The sequence below is a fragment of the Neophocaena asiaeorientalis genome, unplaced genomic scaffold (genome assembly GCF_003031525.2).
Source record: "Neophocaena asiaeorientalis asiaeorientalis breed wild unplaced genomic scaffold, Neophocaena_asiaeorientalis_V1.1 scaffold680, whole genome shotgun sequence".
Lineage (NCBI taxonomy): Eukaryota > Metazoa > Chordata > Mammalia > Artiodactyla > Phocoenidae > Neophocaena > Neophocaena asiaeorientalis.
This window is the reverse complement of record NW_020171816.1, coordinates 855709-872219: the sequence shown is the minus strand read 5'-3', so window position 1 is coordinate 872219 and position 16511 is coordinate 855709. Positions and strand designations below refer to the sequence as shown.

At 42.1% G+C, this 16511-nt stretch overlaps 1 protein-coding gene and 1 pseudogene across 1 annotated transcript in view; both read left to right on the top strand.

Annotated features, from left to right (window-relative positions):
* IHO1 (interactor of HORMAD1 1) overlaps positions 1 to 15948 on the top strand; it is a 26484-nt gene extending 10536 nt beyond the window's left edge. Inside the window, exons 4-7 of the mRNA XM_024737385.1 lie at positions 7724 to 7772; positions 7966 to 8053; positions 14355 to 14458; positions 14803 to 15948. Of these exons, the coding sequence (XP_024593153.1) occupies positions 7724 to 7772; positions 7966 to 8053; positions 14355 to 14458; positions 14803 to 15948 (1387 nt within the window). The remainder of the gene's footprint in view (positions 1 to 7723; positions 7773 to 7965; positions 8054 to 14354; positions 14459 to 14802) is intronic.
* Positions 11492 to 11983, top strand: LOC112394616 (ferritin light chain pseudogene; annotated as a pseudogene).
* Positions 15949 to 16511: the final 563 nt, after the last annotated feature.

Sequence of the window (16511 nt, the reverse complement as noted above, 5' to 3'; positions counted from 1 at the left end):
AAAAAAAAAAAAAAAATGTTTAATACAGCATGAGACATGCAAAGAATACACAATGAGATAATGATAATCTTATCAACAAATGATGCTGGGAAAACTGGGTCCTTATGCAAAAGAATGGAAAAGGACCCTTATCTTATACCATACACAAAAGTCAACTCAAAATGGATTAAAGACTTAAACATGAGACTTGAAACCGTAGAACACCTAGAAGAAAACATAGGGAAAAAGCTTCTTAACGTTGGTCCTGGCAATGATGTCTTAGATATGACACCAATAGTACAGGCAACAAAAGGAAAAATAGACAAGTGGGATTACATCAAACTACAGGCGTCCCTCAGTATCCAAAGGAGATTGGTTCCAGGAGACCCTACATATACCAAAATCCACTGATGCTCAAGTCCCATAGCCCTCTATATCTTCAGGTTTTGAATCCACAAACTCAACCAACTGCAGATGGAAATTTCTGTCCATGGTTGGATGAATCTGCACATGCAAAACCCTCGAACACAAAGGGCAAACTATGTTTATTGAAAAAAATCTGCATATAAGTGGACCCATGAATATCAAACCTATGTTGTTTAAGGGTCAACTGTAAAAAAGTTTCTGCACAGCAAATGAAACAAAGAAAATGAAAAGGCAAACTTTCCTGGTGGCACAGTGATTAAGAATCTGCCTGCCAATGCAGGGGACACGGGTTTGATCCCTGGTCTGGGAAGATCCCACATGCTGTGGAGCAACTAAGCCCATGTGCCACAACTACTGAGCCTGTGCTCTAGAGCGTGCAAGCCACAACTACTGAGGCCACGTGCCACAACTACTGAAGCCCACACACCTGGAGCCCATGCTCTGCAACAAGAGAAGCCACCACAATGAGAAGCCCATGCACCTCAACGAACAGTAGCCCTGGCTCACCGCAACTAGAGAAAGCCCACATGCAGCAATGAAGACCCAATGCAGCCAAAAGAAAAAAAGAAAAAAAAGAAAACAAAAAGGCAACCCATGGTATAGAAAACATTTGCAAACCATATATCTGATAAAGGGTTAATATAAAACATATAAGGAACACCTACAACCCAATAGCAAAAACAAACAAAAACAAAAAAACAAAATATCTGGATTAAAAGACAAGCAAAGGAATTGAATAGACAGTTCTCCAAAGAAGACATACTAATGGCCATCAGGTATATGAAAAGTGCTCAACTTTGCTAATTATCAGGGAAATGCTTATCAAAACCACAATTAGATATCATCTCACAGCTGTCAGAATGGCTATCATTAAAAAAATAACAAATGCTGGCAAGTATATGGAGAAAAGGGAACTCTTGTACACTGTTGGTGGGAGTAGAAACTGGTGCAGCCACTTTATTTTTTCTAATTTAAAAGAAAAAAATTTTTTTTGGCCATACTGCGTGGCTTACAGGACCTCAGTTCCCCGACCAGGGATCAAACATGCATCCTTGGCAGTGAAAGCGCGGAGTCCTAACCACTGGACTGCCAGGGAATTCCTTGGTGCCGCCACTTTAGAAAACAGTATGGAGGTTCCACAAAAAATTATAAATAGAACTACCATATGATCCAGCAATTCCACTTCTAAGTATATACTCAAAGGAATTGAAATTGGGATCTTGAAGAGATATCTGCACTCTCATGTTCATCACAGCATTATTTACAATAGCCAAGACATGGAAATAACCTAAATATCTTTCAGTGGATGAATGGAAAAGAAAATGTGGTATGTACATACAATGAAATATTCTTCAGCCTTAAAAAAGAAGGAAATCCTTCCAGTTGTGACAACATGAATGAACCTGGAGGACATTATGCTAAATGAAATAAGCCAGACATAGAAGGACAAATACTAACTATATGCTACCACTTATATGAGGAGTGTAAAATAATCAAACTCATAGGAGCAGAGAGTAGAATGGTGGTTGTTGTTGGGGGAGTTGTGGGGGAAACAGGCAGAATTAGTCAAAGGGTACAAAGTTTCAGTTTATACAAGATGAATAAATCCTAGAGACCTGTACAGCATAGTGCCTATACTTGACAATGCTCTGTTGTATACTTTAAAATTTGGTAAGAGGGTAGATCTTTTTTAAGTGTTCTTATCCCTACTACTAATAAATAAAGAGGGTGAAAGGAAACTTTTGGAGGTGATGGATATATTTATGGCATAGATTGTGGAGATGGTTTCACAGTTGTATACTTATCTCCAAACTTGTATACATTAAATATGTACAGCTTCTTGTGTGTTAATCATACCTCAATAAAGTAATTTAAAAAAAAACCCAACTTGAGTACTGACCACTCAGAACAGATGATGACTACAAGCAATTGGCACAGCTATGTCCTTGTACAAGATTGGAAGTTCTTTTTGTTCAAAATTTGTAAAGCATTGCTCCATTGTCTTATAGCTCTCTGTGTGCTTTTAAGAGGTCTGCTGCCATTCTGATTCCTGATCCTGTGTATGTCACTTGCTTTTTTATTTCTGGAAATTTTTAAGATCTTCTCATTATCCTTAGAGTTTGGAAATTTTACAGCAATGTGGTTTGATGTGCCTTGTCATAGCCCTGGGCATTGGGGAATTACTTTTGACCTATAACTTGTGTCTTTTGGTTTGGGGAATTTTTCTTTTATTATATCTTTGAAAACCTCCTTTTCACTCTTCTTTTTTCCTGGATCTGCAATTTTGGGCATGCATTGAATCTCCTGCATTGATCCTCTAATTTTTTTTTTTTTTACTACCTACTTATTTTTCATCTCTTTGTCTTTTGCTCTATTTTCCATCATATTTCCATACTGTATCTTCTAGTTATTCTATTTGTTTAATTTCTGCTATTTTTAATTTATAAGTTCCCTTTCTTAGTCTCTGCTTTTATACTTTAATAGCATTCTGTTCTCATCCTTAATTTTTTCATTTTAATATTTTTATTGTTTTCAGGTAATGTCTTAATCTTATTCATAAAACCATAAGGTTTGTAGATTTCCAAATGGTTCTATCAAATTCTTCTTTTAAAGTCAGTCTTTTGGACAATCCTGCAGCCTGTGGAATGAAAGCCACATTCACAGAAAGATAGACAAAATGAAAAGGCAGAGGACTACGTACCAGATGAAGAAACAAGATAAAACTCCAGAAAAACAACTAAATGAAGTGGAGATAGGCAACCTTCCAGAAAAAGAATTCAGAATAATGATAGTTAAGATGATCCAGGACCTCAGGAAAAGAATGAAGGCAAGGATCGAGAAGATGCAAGAAACGTTTAACAAAGACCTAGAAGAATTAAAGAACAAACACCTAGAAGAATTAAAGAACAAACAAACAGAGATGAACAATACAATAACTGAAATGAAAAATACACTAGAAGGAATCAATAGCAGAATAACTGAGGCAGAAGAATGGATAAGTGACCTGGAAGACAGAATGGGTGGAATTCACTGCCATGAAACAGAATAAAGCAAAAAGAATGAAAAGAAAGAAGACAGCCTAAAAGACCTCTGGGACAACATTAAGTGCACCAACATTTGCATTATAGGGGTCCCAGGAGGAGAAGAGAGAAAGGACCCGAGAAAATATTTGAAGAGGTTATGGTCGAAAACTTCCCTAACATGGGAAAGGAAACAGCCACCCAAGTCCAGGAAGCGCAGAGTCCCAAGCAAGATAAAACCAAGGAGAAACATGCTAAGACACATAGTAATCAAACTGATAAAAATTAAAGACAAAGAAAAATTATTAAAAGCAACAAGGGAGAAAACGACAAATAACATACAAGGGAACTCCCATAAGGTTAACAGCTGATTTCTCAGCAGAAACTCTACAAGCCAGAAGGGAGTGGCATGATATATTTAAAATGATGAAAGGGAAGAACCTACAACCAAGATTACTCTACCTGGCAAGGACCTCATTCATATTCGATGGAGAAATCAAAAGCTTTACAGACAAGCAAAAGCTAAGAGAATTCAGCACCACCAAATCAGTTCTACAACAAATGCTAAAGGAATTTCTCTAAGTGGGAAACACAAGAGAATAAAAGCACCTACAAAAACAAACCCAAAACAATTAAGAAAATGGTAATAGGAACATACATATCCATAATTACACTAAACGTGAATAGATTAAATGCTCCAACCAAAAGACACAGGCTTGCTGAATGGATTCAAAAACAAGACCCAGGGCTTCCCTGGTGGCGCAGTGGTTGAGATTCCACCTGCCGATGCAGGGGACACGGGTTTGTGCCCCGGTCCGGGAGGATCCCACGTGCTGTGGAGCGGCTGGGCCCGTGAGCCATGGCCGCTGAGCCTGCGCGTCCGGAGCTTGTGCTCCGCAGTGGGAGAGGCCACAATAGTGAGAGGCCCGCGTACCGCAAAAAAAAAAAAACAAAAAAAAACAAGACCCATATATATGCTGTCTACAAGAGACCCACTTCAGACCTAGGGACACATAAAGACTGGAAGCAAGGGGATGGAAAAAGATATTCCATGCAAATGGAAATCAAAAGAAAGCTGCAATAGCAATACTCATATCAGATAAAATAGACTTTAAAATAAAGAATGTTACAAGAGACAAAGAAGGACACTACATAATGATGAGGGGATCAATCCAAGAAGAAGATAAAACAATTATAAATATATATGCACCCAACATAGTAGCACCTCAATACATAAGGCAACTGCTAACAGCTATAAAAGAGGAAATTGACAGTAATACAATAATAGTGGGGCACTTTAACACCTCACTTACACCAATGGACAGGTCATCCAGACAGAAAATAAATAAGGAAACACAAGCTTTAAGTGACGCAATACCAGATAGATTTAATTGATATTTATAGGACATTCCAACCAAAAACAGCAGATTACACTTTCTTCTCAAGTGCACGTGGAACATTCTCCAGAATAGATCACACCTTGGGTCACAAATCAAGCCTCGGTAAATTTAAGAAAACTGAAATCATATCAAGCATCTTTTCTGACCACAACGCTATAAGCTTAGAAATAAATTACAGGGAAAAAACCGTAAAAAACACAAACACATGGAGGCTAAACAATACAGTACTAAATAACCAAGAGATCACTGAAAAACTCAAAGAGGAAATCAAAAAATACCTAGAGACAAATGACAACGAAAACATGACGATCCAAAACCTATGGGATGCAGCAAAAGCAGTTCTAAGAGGGAAGTTTATAGCAATACAATCCTACCTCAAGAAACAAGAGGGACTTCCCTGGTAGTGCAGTGGTTAAGAATCCACCTGCCAATGCAGGGGACACGGGTTCCAGCCCTGGTCCAGGAAGATCCGACATGCCGCGGAGCAACTAAGCCTGTGTGCCACAATTACTGAGCCCGAGCTCTAGAGCCTGCAAGCCACAACTACTGAGCCCATGTGCCACAGTTACTGAAGCCCATGCACCTAGATCCTGTGCTCCACAACAAGAGAAGTCACTGCAATGAGAAGTCTGTGTACCACAATGAAGAGTAGCCCCCGTCTGCCACAACTAGAGAAAGCCCATGCACAGCAATGAAGACACAACACAGCCCTAAATAAATAAATAAATAATTTTTAAAAAAGAAACAAGAAAAATCTCAAACAATCTAACCTTACACCTAAAGGAACTAGAGAAAGAAGAACAAACAAAACCCAAAGTTAGTAGAGGAAAGAAATCATAAAGATCAGAGCAGAAATAAATGAAATAGAAACAAAGAAAACAATAACAAAGACTCAATAAAACTAAAAGCTGGTTCTTTGAGAAGATAAGCAAAATTGATAAACGTTTAGCCAGACTCATCAAAAAAAAGAGGGAGAGGGCTTCCCTGGTGGCACAGTGGTTGAGAGTCTGCCTGTCGATGCAGGGGACGCGGGTTTGTGCCCCGGTCCGGGAAGATCCCACATGCCGCGGAGTGGCTGGGCCCGTGAGCCATGGCCGCTGAGCCTGCGCATCCAAAGCGTGTGCTCCACAGTGGGAAAGGCCACAGCAGTGAGAGGCCTGCGTACCGCAAAAAAAAAAAAAAAAAAGGAAGGAGAGGACTCAAATCAATAAAATCAGAAATAAAAAAGGAGAAGTTATGATGGATACTACAGAAATACAAAGCATCATAAGAGACTACTACAAGCAACTCTATGCCAATAAAATGGACAACCTGGAAGAAATGGACAAATTCTTAGACAGGTGTAACCTTCCAAGACTGAACCAGGAAGAAATAGAAAATATGAACAAAAAAAAAAAAAAAAGAAAATATGAACAGACCAATCACAAGTAATGAAATTGAAACTGTGATTAACAATCTTCCAACAAACAAAAGTTCAGGACCAGATGGCTTCACAGGTGAATTTTATCAAACATTTAGAAAAGAGCTAACACCAATCCTCCTCAAACTCTTCCAAAAAATTGCAGAGGAAGGAACACTCCCAAACTCATTCTACAAGGCCAACATCACCCTGATACCAAAACCAGACAAAGATATTACAAAAAAAGAAAATTATAGACAAATATCACTGATGAATATAGATGCAAAAATCCTCAACAAAATACTAGCAAACAGAATCCAACAACACATTAAAAGGATCATACACCATGATCAAGTGGGATTTACCCCAGGGATGCAACGATTCTTCAGTATACGCAAATCAATCAATGTAATATACCATAGTAACAAACTGAAGAATAAAAACCATATGATCATCTCAATAGATGCAGAAAAAGCTTTTGACAAAATTCAACACCCATTTATGACAAGAACTCTCCAGAAAGTGGGCACAGAGGAAATCTACCTCAACATAATAAAGGCCATATATGACAAACCCACAGCAAACATCATTCTGAATGGTGAAAAACTGAAAGCATTTCCTCTAAGATCAGGAACAAGACAAGGATGTCCACTCTCGCCACTATTATTCAACATAGTTTTGGAAGTCCTAGCCACGGCAATCAGAGAAGAAAAAGAAATAACAAGAATACAAACTGGAAAAGAAGTAAAACTGTCACTCTTTGTATGTGACATGATATTATACATAGATTAAAAAAATTTTTAAAAATAGTCTTTTGGAGCATCCATAAGACTTTGGTATGAAGAGTTGTCCTATTGGGGTTCAAAAATTGATACTTGTGGGCTTCCCTGTCCCAAAAAAAAAAAAAAAAAAAAAAAAAAAGATATTTGCATTTGTGTAGATTAAAAAAACAAAAATCTGTAAAAGTTTTTAATGACGACCCTTGTCTGATTTTTTTCTAAAGAGGGATATTTATTTGAGGAATAATTGTGAAAATTTCTTTTTCATTAGAAATTAATATTGTTCCCAGAACTGTCTCTATATTATCTCATTCTTACTGTCAAAATAATAGTCATTAGATTAAGATGTATCCAGGAATTTGGGGCTATCAGAAAGAAGTCACTATCCTCTGAAGCCATGTTTGCCATAAAAATGAAAGCTGGTCTGTTCTACTGTAGTAACCACTTGAATTGCTAAAATGCAACCTCATTTAAGATCCATGTAGAGTAAATTTAAAAAAACAAAAAAGTGTTTTGCTTTGGAAATTATCAGGAAAAGTCAGTGTTCTCCTTTTTTCCATCTGGGCACTAAGGTTTCTCAGAGTTGAGTCTTCAACTCTGATCAAGCACCGTTTTGATGCTGCACTATGTAGAGTCCAGCCATGTTTATGGAATCAATTCTGTTACATACTGTTTCAATATTTCGCAAAGATTTACTTTCTTTTTTCTCTCCTATTTTAGTGAGACTCTATACAATTTCATTTCCCATATCAAAGAAAGCATTAACAGGGTAAGTATGCCACATTTCAAGGCATTAGAACATCTTGCATTTTAAGAAGTTTAATAATTATATTGTATTGACTTCTGTTCGTGTAGAATAGCAATATTTTAACTACCCTTTTTTATCATTAAATGACAGTTCACCAAGTTAGTAAAATAAGGCAACAGTCTGTGAATTATTTCCTAATTTTGGGTTTCTTAAGTTACAGACATCTGTGGAAAATTTTGAGGAACATCTCAATTCCAGAAGCCAATCTATTTTGGATTCTTTGGAAACTGTGGCCAAGACATGTGAGTGTCGAGTTTGAGGTTATCAGTAGGGGGCACTGGTGAGCAGTGAATGTGAACTTTCTGACCCTAGCCAGATTTCTGCCAGTGGTGAGGTTCCATACAGTGTTTCAGATGAGAGAATGGGTACATATGATTAGCCCTGAAGAGATGTGGAGCTGAACTAGGTAGTGGGCTTCACCTCTATATGGGAATGCCCTGGTCCCTCTATGCCTTTTCTGGAGCACCAATCCTTCACCCAGTAACCCTGCTGCCTCAGGACAGATAGTTCTACCAGGTTTCTCATCTCACTGCTTGAAGTGAATCAAGGGCATCCCTGGTTCTCAAATGAATTGCTGGCTCTGCTGTCTATAAAGGCTCCCTTGCTCCCTTAGGACTTAGAAATAAAGACAGTGCTCCTTTAGGAGTTAGAAATACTCTAGTCACCTACTGTTCTTCTTGCTTCCTTCATTTCAATGAGAGCTGTTTTGTAGTGAATCACAGCATCTTTCTCAATTTCAGTTACAGTCTGTGGTTTGTAAAGTCCTCTGCTCTGCCAATTAGTGATTTACATTTAGGTGAAACCATGGTTCAGGCCCTTATTTGACCATTACACACGTCTCCTTAGGTGAACACTTCCCTGGAACCAACAGCTTCTCAGCTAAACAGCAAGATGATGACTGCATGTGCACTTGTTTGCATTTGTCTGTGTGTTTATTTTTTATTTTAAACAAATTGAAGTCAACTTATTCAAATGCCATGGGATGGATTGCTCATGATTTACAAAAAGTAATGCCTTTGTGTAACTTAGAAATTAATCCCCATCTGTCTACAAAGAAGCACTGTACTGTCTGCTGGCTTCCAACCTGAATATCCCACACACAGGGCAACTGTGCATCTGCTTGGAAACCAGTTCTGGAAATAACTCATTTTAAGTGTGCAAGGAAAGCACTCTCTTTACTTGTTATGTTTAAAACTGGGTGAAGTACAAAAAGGAGAATTGCAGCAAATGTGTGGCATTTAAGGCCCAGAATAGGGAATGGAAGCGCTCAAGGCCCCAACACAGAATGAAGGCAGAGAGAGGAGTAGAACTGAGTCTGGCTTATAGTAGGGGATCGTGATCCTTCACCCCTGACGGTTTCTTAACTTTCAGAGCTTAAGACTCAAGAGAGCCACATTGATAAGGCAAACAGTAACAAACACTGTGGCACTACATTAATTAAAAGCCAGGTTGTTCTTAAAAATAGGCACAAGGAGCCTGTCCAGAATCATTCCCTTTCTTGGTAGGTAGTGATCAGGAGCAGGAAGTTAGTCACTGAGAGAGGAACCAGGCAAATCCCCTGTCATATAGCTAGGCCCAGTCCAGCTAGCCTAGAGCACTGAACTTGCCAGTCAGTGCATTCTGCAGGCTTTCAGTATGCACTCACTGTGCTTGTAAGGGAAGAGGGAAGATACTATGTGAAAGCACTGTCTTGGGTTATTATGTAATTCATACCTTCACAGAATGAGGTCATGAAATCTTTCCCCAGTCACATTCTGCCTGTACAACAAGAAGGATCACTCAAGGCCATCTAATCTAACTCCTCTTCTTCTTCAGCTGAGGACACCAAGGACCAGAGTAATAGAATAAATTACCAAGGGCATCCACATCTCACTTTGTCTTGGGTTTAGGTGGGGTAATTAGTAGAAAGCAGTACTTTCACCTAATACATATAAGTTCTATTGAAAAATATGGTCATTAGGAGAATAAAAAGGAGGGGCCACTATCAAAATCAGAGAATGACTCTTTTGGAAAATAGATAACTCCATACGTCAAAATTAATTCCATATGAATCAATATATTGTGTGGTGATTAAATCATTAAAAGAACTGTAAAAAGCATGAGTAACATTTTTATAATTTTAGAGTGAGAAATGCCTTTCTGAGCAAGGCACAGAATGTTGAGCAGAATGAGGTCCATCTATATGAACCATATTGGAATGGAAATATTTATTAATTGTTAAATGAAAACAGCAAGGTACTGCTTATGTGCACATAGTTTGCTCCAGGACACATCTTGTGGAGGAGTGAGATCAGTCAGTGAAAATTGGGAAGGGTATCCTGAGAAAAAAGGGGACTGAGCAAACTCCTCTTGTACATGGAGGCTTCCAGACCCTTTCTCAGGCGACTTTCATTAGCACAGCAGGGAGAGCAAAACTAGAGTTAAAGGAGAATCACTGGCCATTAGTGGAAAAGCATCAGAATATGACCTCATCTCAATGGAGCCCTTGTCAACTCACTAAAATAGAAATAAACAAAAAATCATCTTCGAGGACAGAGACAAGGTGGCAGCGAGTAGGAGAACCTTGAGCTCACCTCCTCTCACGAGCACACCAGAATCACAACTAACTGCTGAACAACCATCGATAAAAAAAGACTGGAATCTACCAAAAAAAGATATTCTACATCCAAAGACATAAAGAAGAAACCACGAGACGGCAGGAGTGGCGCACTCACAATATAATCAAATCCCATTCCACCCGGGTGGGCGACCCACAAACTGGAGAGAAATTATATCGCAGGAGTTCTCTCACAGGAGTGAGAGCTCCGAGCCCCGTGCCAGGCTCCCCAGCCTAGGGGTCTGGCATGGGGAGGAAGAGCCCCCAGAGCATTTGGCTTTGAAGGGCAGCAGGGCTTGATTGCAGGCGCCACAGGACTGGGGGAAACAGAGACTCCACGCTTGGAGGGTGTGCACAAGATCCTGCACGCACCGGGGTCCCAAGGCAAAAGCAGTGACTTCACAGAAGTCGGGGCCAGACCTACCTGCTGGTCTTGGAGGGTCTCCTGGGGAGGCAGGGGGCAGGGGTGGCTATGGCTCTCTCTGGGGTCATAAAAGCTGGTGGTGGACATAGCAGGGACGTGAACTCTGTCTGGAGGCAGACATTTTGCGGCCATGGCACCGAGACCTGGCCCCACCCAACAGCCTGTAAGCTCCAGTGCTGGGACGCTGGGACGCCTCAAGCCAAACAAAATCATCTTTTTTTCTAAAAAATATTAATTAATTAATTTATTTTGGCTGCACCGGGTCTTAGTTGTGGCAGGCTGGATCTTTAGTTGTGGCACGCAGGCTCTTAGTTGCGGCATGCATGCAGGAACTAGTTCCCTGACCAGGGATCGAACCTGGGCCCCCTGCATTGGGAGTGCGAAGTCCTACCCACTGGACCACCAGGGAAGTCCCTAAACAAAATCATCTTCACAAGAAAACAGAGCTATTGGCAGTGCACTCAGCGGTCCCTCAGATCTGTCTCTTACTTCAACAGTGTTTGGATGGAACAGATGCAGGGATGCCCCTTGCTCCAAACTCTGACCAACCCCCATCCTTTTTTCCAGTCACAACCTTCGCAATCAGCCACTCAGCTATCCTCGGCCACCGGGACCAGGCAACACCATTTTTTGAGCTTAACTCCTTATTACCCATCAACCATGAGCTCCCGGATTCGTCACAATTATTCCACCAAGGTAGAGGCTACCGTCAACTGCCTGGTCAACACGCATCTGCAGGCCTCTTACACCTACCTCTCTCTGGTAGTGATGATGTAGCTCTGGAGGGCATGGGCCACTTTTTCTGTGAATTGGCTGAGGAGAATCGTGAGGGCGCCGAGTGTCTCTTGAAAAGGCAAAACCAGCACAGCGGCCGAAGCTATCTCAAGATGAGTGGGGTAAAACCCAGGACACTATGGAAGCCGCCATGCTCAAGGAGAAGATCCTGAACCAGGTCCTTGTGGACCTGCACGCCCTGGGTTCTGCCTGCACAGGCCCCCACCTCTGTGACTTCCGGGAGAGCTGCTTCCTGGAGGAGCAGGTGAAGCTCATCAAGAAGATGGCGACCACCTGACTAATCTCCCCAGGCTGGCTGGTCCCCAGGCTGGGCTGGGCCAGTATCTCTTCGAAAGGCTCACCCTCAAGCATGACTAAGAGCCTCCAGAGCCCAGCGGCCTCTGAGGAGCCCCTCTGGTGTCAGGGCTTCTGCATGAAGCCCCTCTCTGCAGCCACTAGGCAGCTTTTTAACCACCCTGGACCCCTCTCCCAAGCCTTGGACCAAATGGAAACAACAAAGCTTTTTGCAGAAAAAAAAAAAAAGAAAGAAAGAAAGGGAGGGAGGGAGGGAGAAAGAAACTAGAGATATTGTCCAGAATATGGAAGTGGATTTTAAACGGCATTTTTACTAAAAAGCTAAAAATTTGTTTATAGACAAAGCAGAAATGAAATGAGTCTCCTTCTAGAGAAGACACACACACACGCACGCTTGCACGTGCACACACACACAGGATCTATAACCTAAACGTGGATATGCACATGTATTGATACAAAATTCCAGAAACTGCTCTTAACGTTAAATCCAGGAAGCGGGACCAAGATCTTCATGGGAGAGATTCGATCGTTTTTCATTGTATGCCTGTTTATACTGTTATAGTTTTGTTTTGTTTTTGGCTGCACCATGCAGCATGCAGGATCTTAGATTCCCCACCAGGAATCGAATCTGTGCCCCCTGCATTGAGAGCACAGAGTCTTAACCACTGCGCCACCAGGGAAGCCCCTGTTATAGTTTTTAAAAGAAAAAAATTCAATAGACTTTGGAAGTAATACCTCAATACAAAAGCTCTTTAAAGGAGAAGACCCTGAACATATGTTTCCCAAGGACCAAGAAAGAATATGTGGGACCACAGACTGATGCTTACTGAGTACTGAATCTAGAATTGAACACTTTGCTTGCCTTCCTCATTTTCTGTTCCTAAGAAACATTGATATTTAGGAACTCAACTAGGGTAGGACAATTACATTTGCTTTCTACTACAAATATCAACATGGATGTCTGGAAAAATATTTCACTAATTGAGTTTAGGGGCAGGAATCCAGTATTTGAAATAGAAGTAAACACCCTTTTTCTAATTGCTTGACACATGGAATTTAACTTGTGTTGAGTAATAGAAAATTTGCTTTCTAAAAAAATTCTTACACTTTTTATTGTGGTAAAATACACAACATAAAATTTACCACTTTTTACTTTTTTTCCCCCAAGACCACACTGGCTTGTCTATTCCTAGTCATCACAGGCGCTTTCTTGACTCAGAATTTTTGCACTTGCTGTTTCCTCTAGCTGAATAACCTCTCCCTAATCTTTGCAGGGCTAGCTGCTCCTTATCTTTCTGGTTTCACCTTACATGACTCTTATCTCTGATGACCTTATCTAAAGTAGGTGCCCCCACCCTCTTATTTTTATTATATTTCCTATTAGAGCACTTATCACAATTTTCATTTATTAATGTGCATGTTTGTTTACTTGTTATTTTTTTCTTCTTCAAGACTGCAAAGTTCATGTAAGTAGTTTTGTTCAAGATTGTTTCCATGCACCTAGCACAGTGTCTGATAATAAACCTTCAGATAAAACTGTAAATCTCCAATTAATATGTTCAAACACACTGGGGAGTCTTTCTGTTTCACTTTTTCATTAGAGGTGTCCTGCCTGGAGCTCAGCCTCCAGCTCCAGATTGGGCAGGCTATGCTTTACGTCCTCTTCTTAGGACTTCACCATCATTCTGAGGATCCTTTTTTTTTTTCTCCCATTCCTGAGGGATGGAAGCAGGAGTACTGTAAACCAAGGGAACAGCATGTTCAAAAGCCAATGGTGAAGCGCTTCCCTGGTGGTGCAGTGGTTGAGAGTCCGCCTGCCGATGCAGGGGACACGGGTTCTTGCCCTGGTCTGGGAAGATCTACCCACAAAAAAAAAAAAAAAAAAAAAAAAAAAAAAAAAAGCCAATGGTGGAAGAGAGATTGCCTAGGCAGAACTCAGAGATGCAGAGGATAGTGAGTCAAAGGGAAGTGAGCCTGGGTCTTGTTAGCCAATTTATTGAAAGATTTGGACTTCATCCAGTGGCCTGTGGGGTACCATTGAAAGTTCCAGTGACCATTTTAGAGGAGGCATGATCATATCTACATTCTAGAAAGATCACTCTGATGACAGGGCCAAGAAGGCTGGCCAAAGAGGACGTTGGTGCCATCATCTGGGCAGCAGGTTTCAGAGTCCCCAGCAGGTGCTAAGGTTGAGTCTGCTTTGGCCAGGATGTTCTCAGGGAGGGAGGGAAGAAGAGACAGTGGAGGAACCACCCTGTTCTTGCTTTCTCTCCTCACCAGGGCTGATCTGGATGGTTAGAGTTCTGGGTGTTGGCAGAGCAGGCTCTGGTAGCCCGTGCCGGGTTCCAGCTTCTCCCCCTCCACGACTGTGGCCTGGGCAGGGTGGGGCATACCATAGTCTTCATGTGGTGAATTGTCATTGTTTTGTATTTAGTGCAAGAGACCACGAAGGCCCAGAGTGATCTGGTGTTGGAAACAGTGCAGTACAAATGCAACATGGAACAGGCCATCCTTGAGCTGCAAAAGAGATTTGAAGGTGTAAGTGTAGACCCTGACCCCTTTCCTCAAGTGTGTTTATGGCTTTGTTACTAAGACCTAGAGAGACACCTTTAAAATTGCAAATTTCAGCCAAGAACAGAGGCCACCACAGGCCCCTTGGTAACAGGCCAGCGTAGAGGCCAGCTTCCTTTCCCAAGGTTCTCTGGCATGATGTGGACCCTAGGGACCCTGCTCCAGAGTGTAGCCATGTATCCCCTGTATAGTACCCAGCAAGGGACAAGGTTTTGATCTGCTGGCCCATCCTTTGTTTTGTTCACATGTTATATTGTGCATTCTGAGTTGCACTGTCCGTAACTCCCTTCTTTCTCATTGCCTTTCTTTAGAGACAAGCAGAGTTTATAGAAATGAAGTCCAACCTGAAGCACTTTGAAGTTTTAGTTGCTCAGCAGAGTAAGGACTTCCAGCAGCTGTATGAGCGGCTAGGCCAGCTGAATATGCCCAGTGTCCTAGCAGAGCTAAATCAATTGATCTCTGTTTCTCAGATACCCAGACATGTGAAGGACAGTGCTTCTCAGACTTCACCACCTCTGGCCCAGAGCCTCAGTTTCACCAGGCAGGAGAAATATGCCTCTGAGGAACCAGTTATGTGGCAGGCCCAGGCCCTCCCTGCTGCATGCAATCTTAGTGTGGGCTCCTTGAGGCCTGGGGAGTCTGGCGTCTGGGGTGAGGGAGCAAAGAGTAGTGCTCTCCAAGAAGAGGCTGTGCTGCTGGCAGTTGGAACTGGCAAAAGAAACAGGCAAATCAAGGACAAGGCAGTGCAGACTAACTGCCAGAATTGTGCTATTACTAAAACAGGCTCTGAGAACGATGGCTCTGGCATCCTAGGCCACAAGATGCCTGAAGACAGGGACCTGGTTTCCCAAGGAGCTTCGCGGCTTATATCCCTGGATTTAAACAACTTTGCAACCAGCACTAAGAACACCTGCCAAAAATGTCAAGCCAAAGGCATGTTTTCGTGTAACCCTTGTGAACAAAGGTTGGTGGCTGAACAGAAAGGCAGAACTGTAGAAAGAGGGGGGAAAGGCAAGAAGCAGCATCCCAGGAAAGCCCCCAGAAGCAGGCTCCTAGCCAGGAAGCAAGAACAAACCCCAAGCAAAACCTGTGCTTCCAATTCTAAATATCCTCACCCTCCAGTTTCCATCCCACAAAGGCCCCCCCAGGGGTGGCAGGAACCCCTTGCTCAGCCCCTGCATCTTCAGGGCCCCAGGAGCCCCACAAAACCAGTCTGCTCTGCTCTGAGACGAAGAGTCATGCCCAGTAAGACAGCAAGGGCAGTGCAAGGGAATCTCTTGCAGTACAGTGGGCATGCTTCCCAAGACAACAGCCTGCTTTCTCACAGTTCCCAGGGGGACCAACAGATGAGCTGGTTCAGTGACCTCAGCATCAGAAAAGAGCCCCCTCAGTGCACGGAGCCAAGGAAGAATATGCTCTATGACCTGGGTTTTGATAGCAGTGATGATGGCTTCTGACCAGCCCATAGTGAATTCAGCTGATGGTTTATTGGTCTCAGCTGGAAAGACAAATCACAGAACTTTGGGCTGGCTAACAGCAGAAAGTTCCCAAAGGCCTGCCTGGATCCCTCAGGGTCAGAGGCTATGCTTTGGAGGGAGTGGTGCAGGGCTGGGGAGCAGATCCAGCATTCTGGGTACCAGGCGCTGCCCATGACAAAGCATAGGGATAAATACACCCTTATTTAGGGGAATGAAATGTGTGCAGAGGTGGTGGTGAGAGCTGGGGCAGCAGCCTAGGTGTGGGGCATAAGGAGGAGGGTGTTGTGTTTGGTAGAAGGAGGGCTGCCTTCCATATGGAATATCCAGTAGCAGAAGGGCTCTCACAAAACTGTTGGTGTGGCAGGATGTCTCCCAAACACAACATTTTTGGTCTTCAAACATTTCCTTCACATGACCAATATCTTTCTGGGCCTCAGGATTTTTTAAAATTATTATTTGTATCCAGTTTTGCTGTGAGAGCATCTGCATTTTTTGGTCAGTGGAAATATTATAGGGCACACACAAAGTCAGACTTCCTGTGA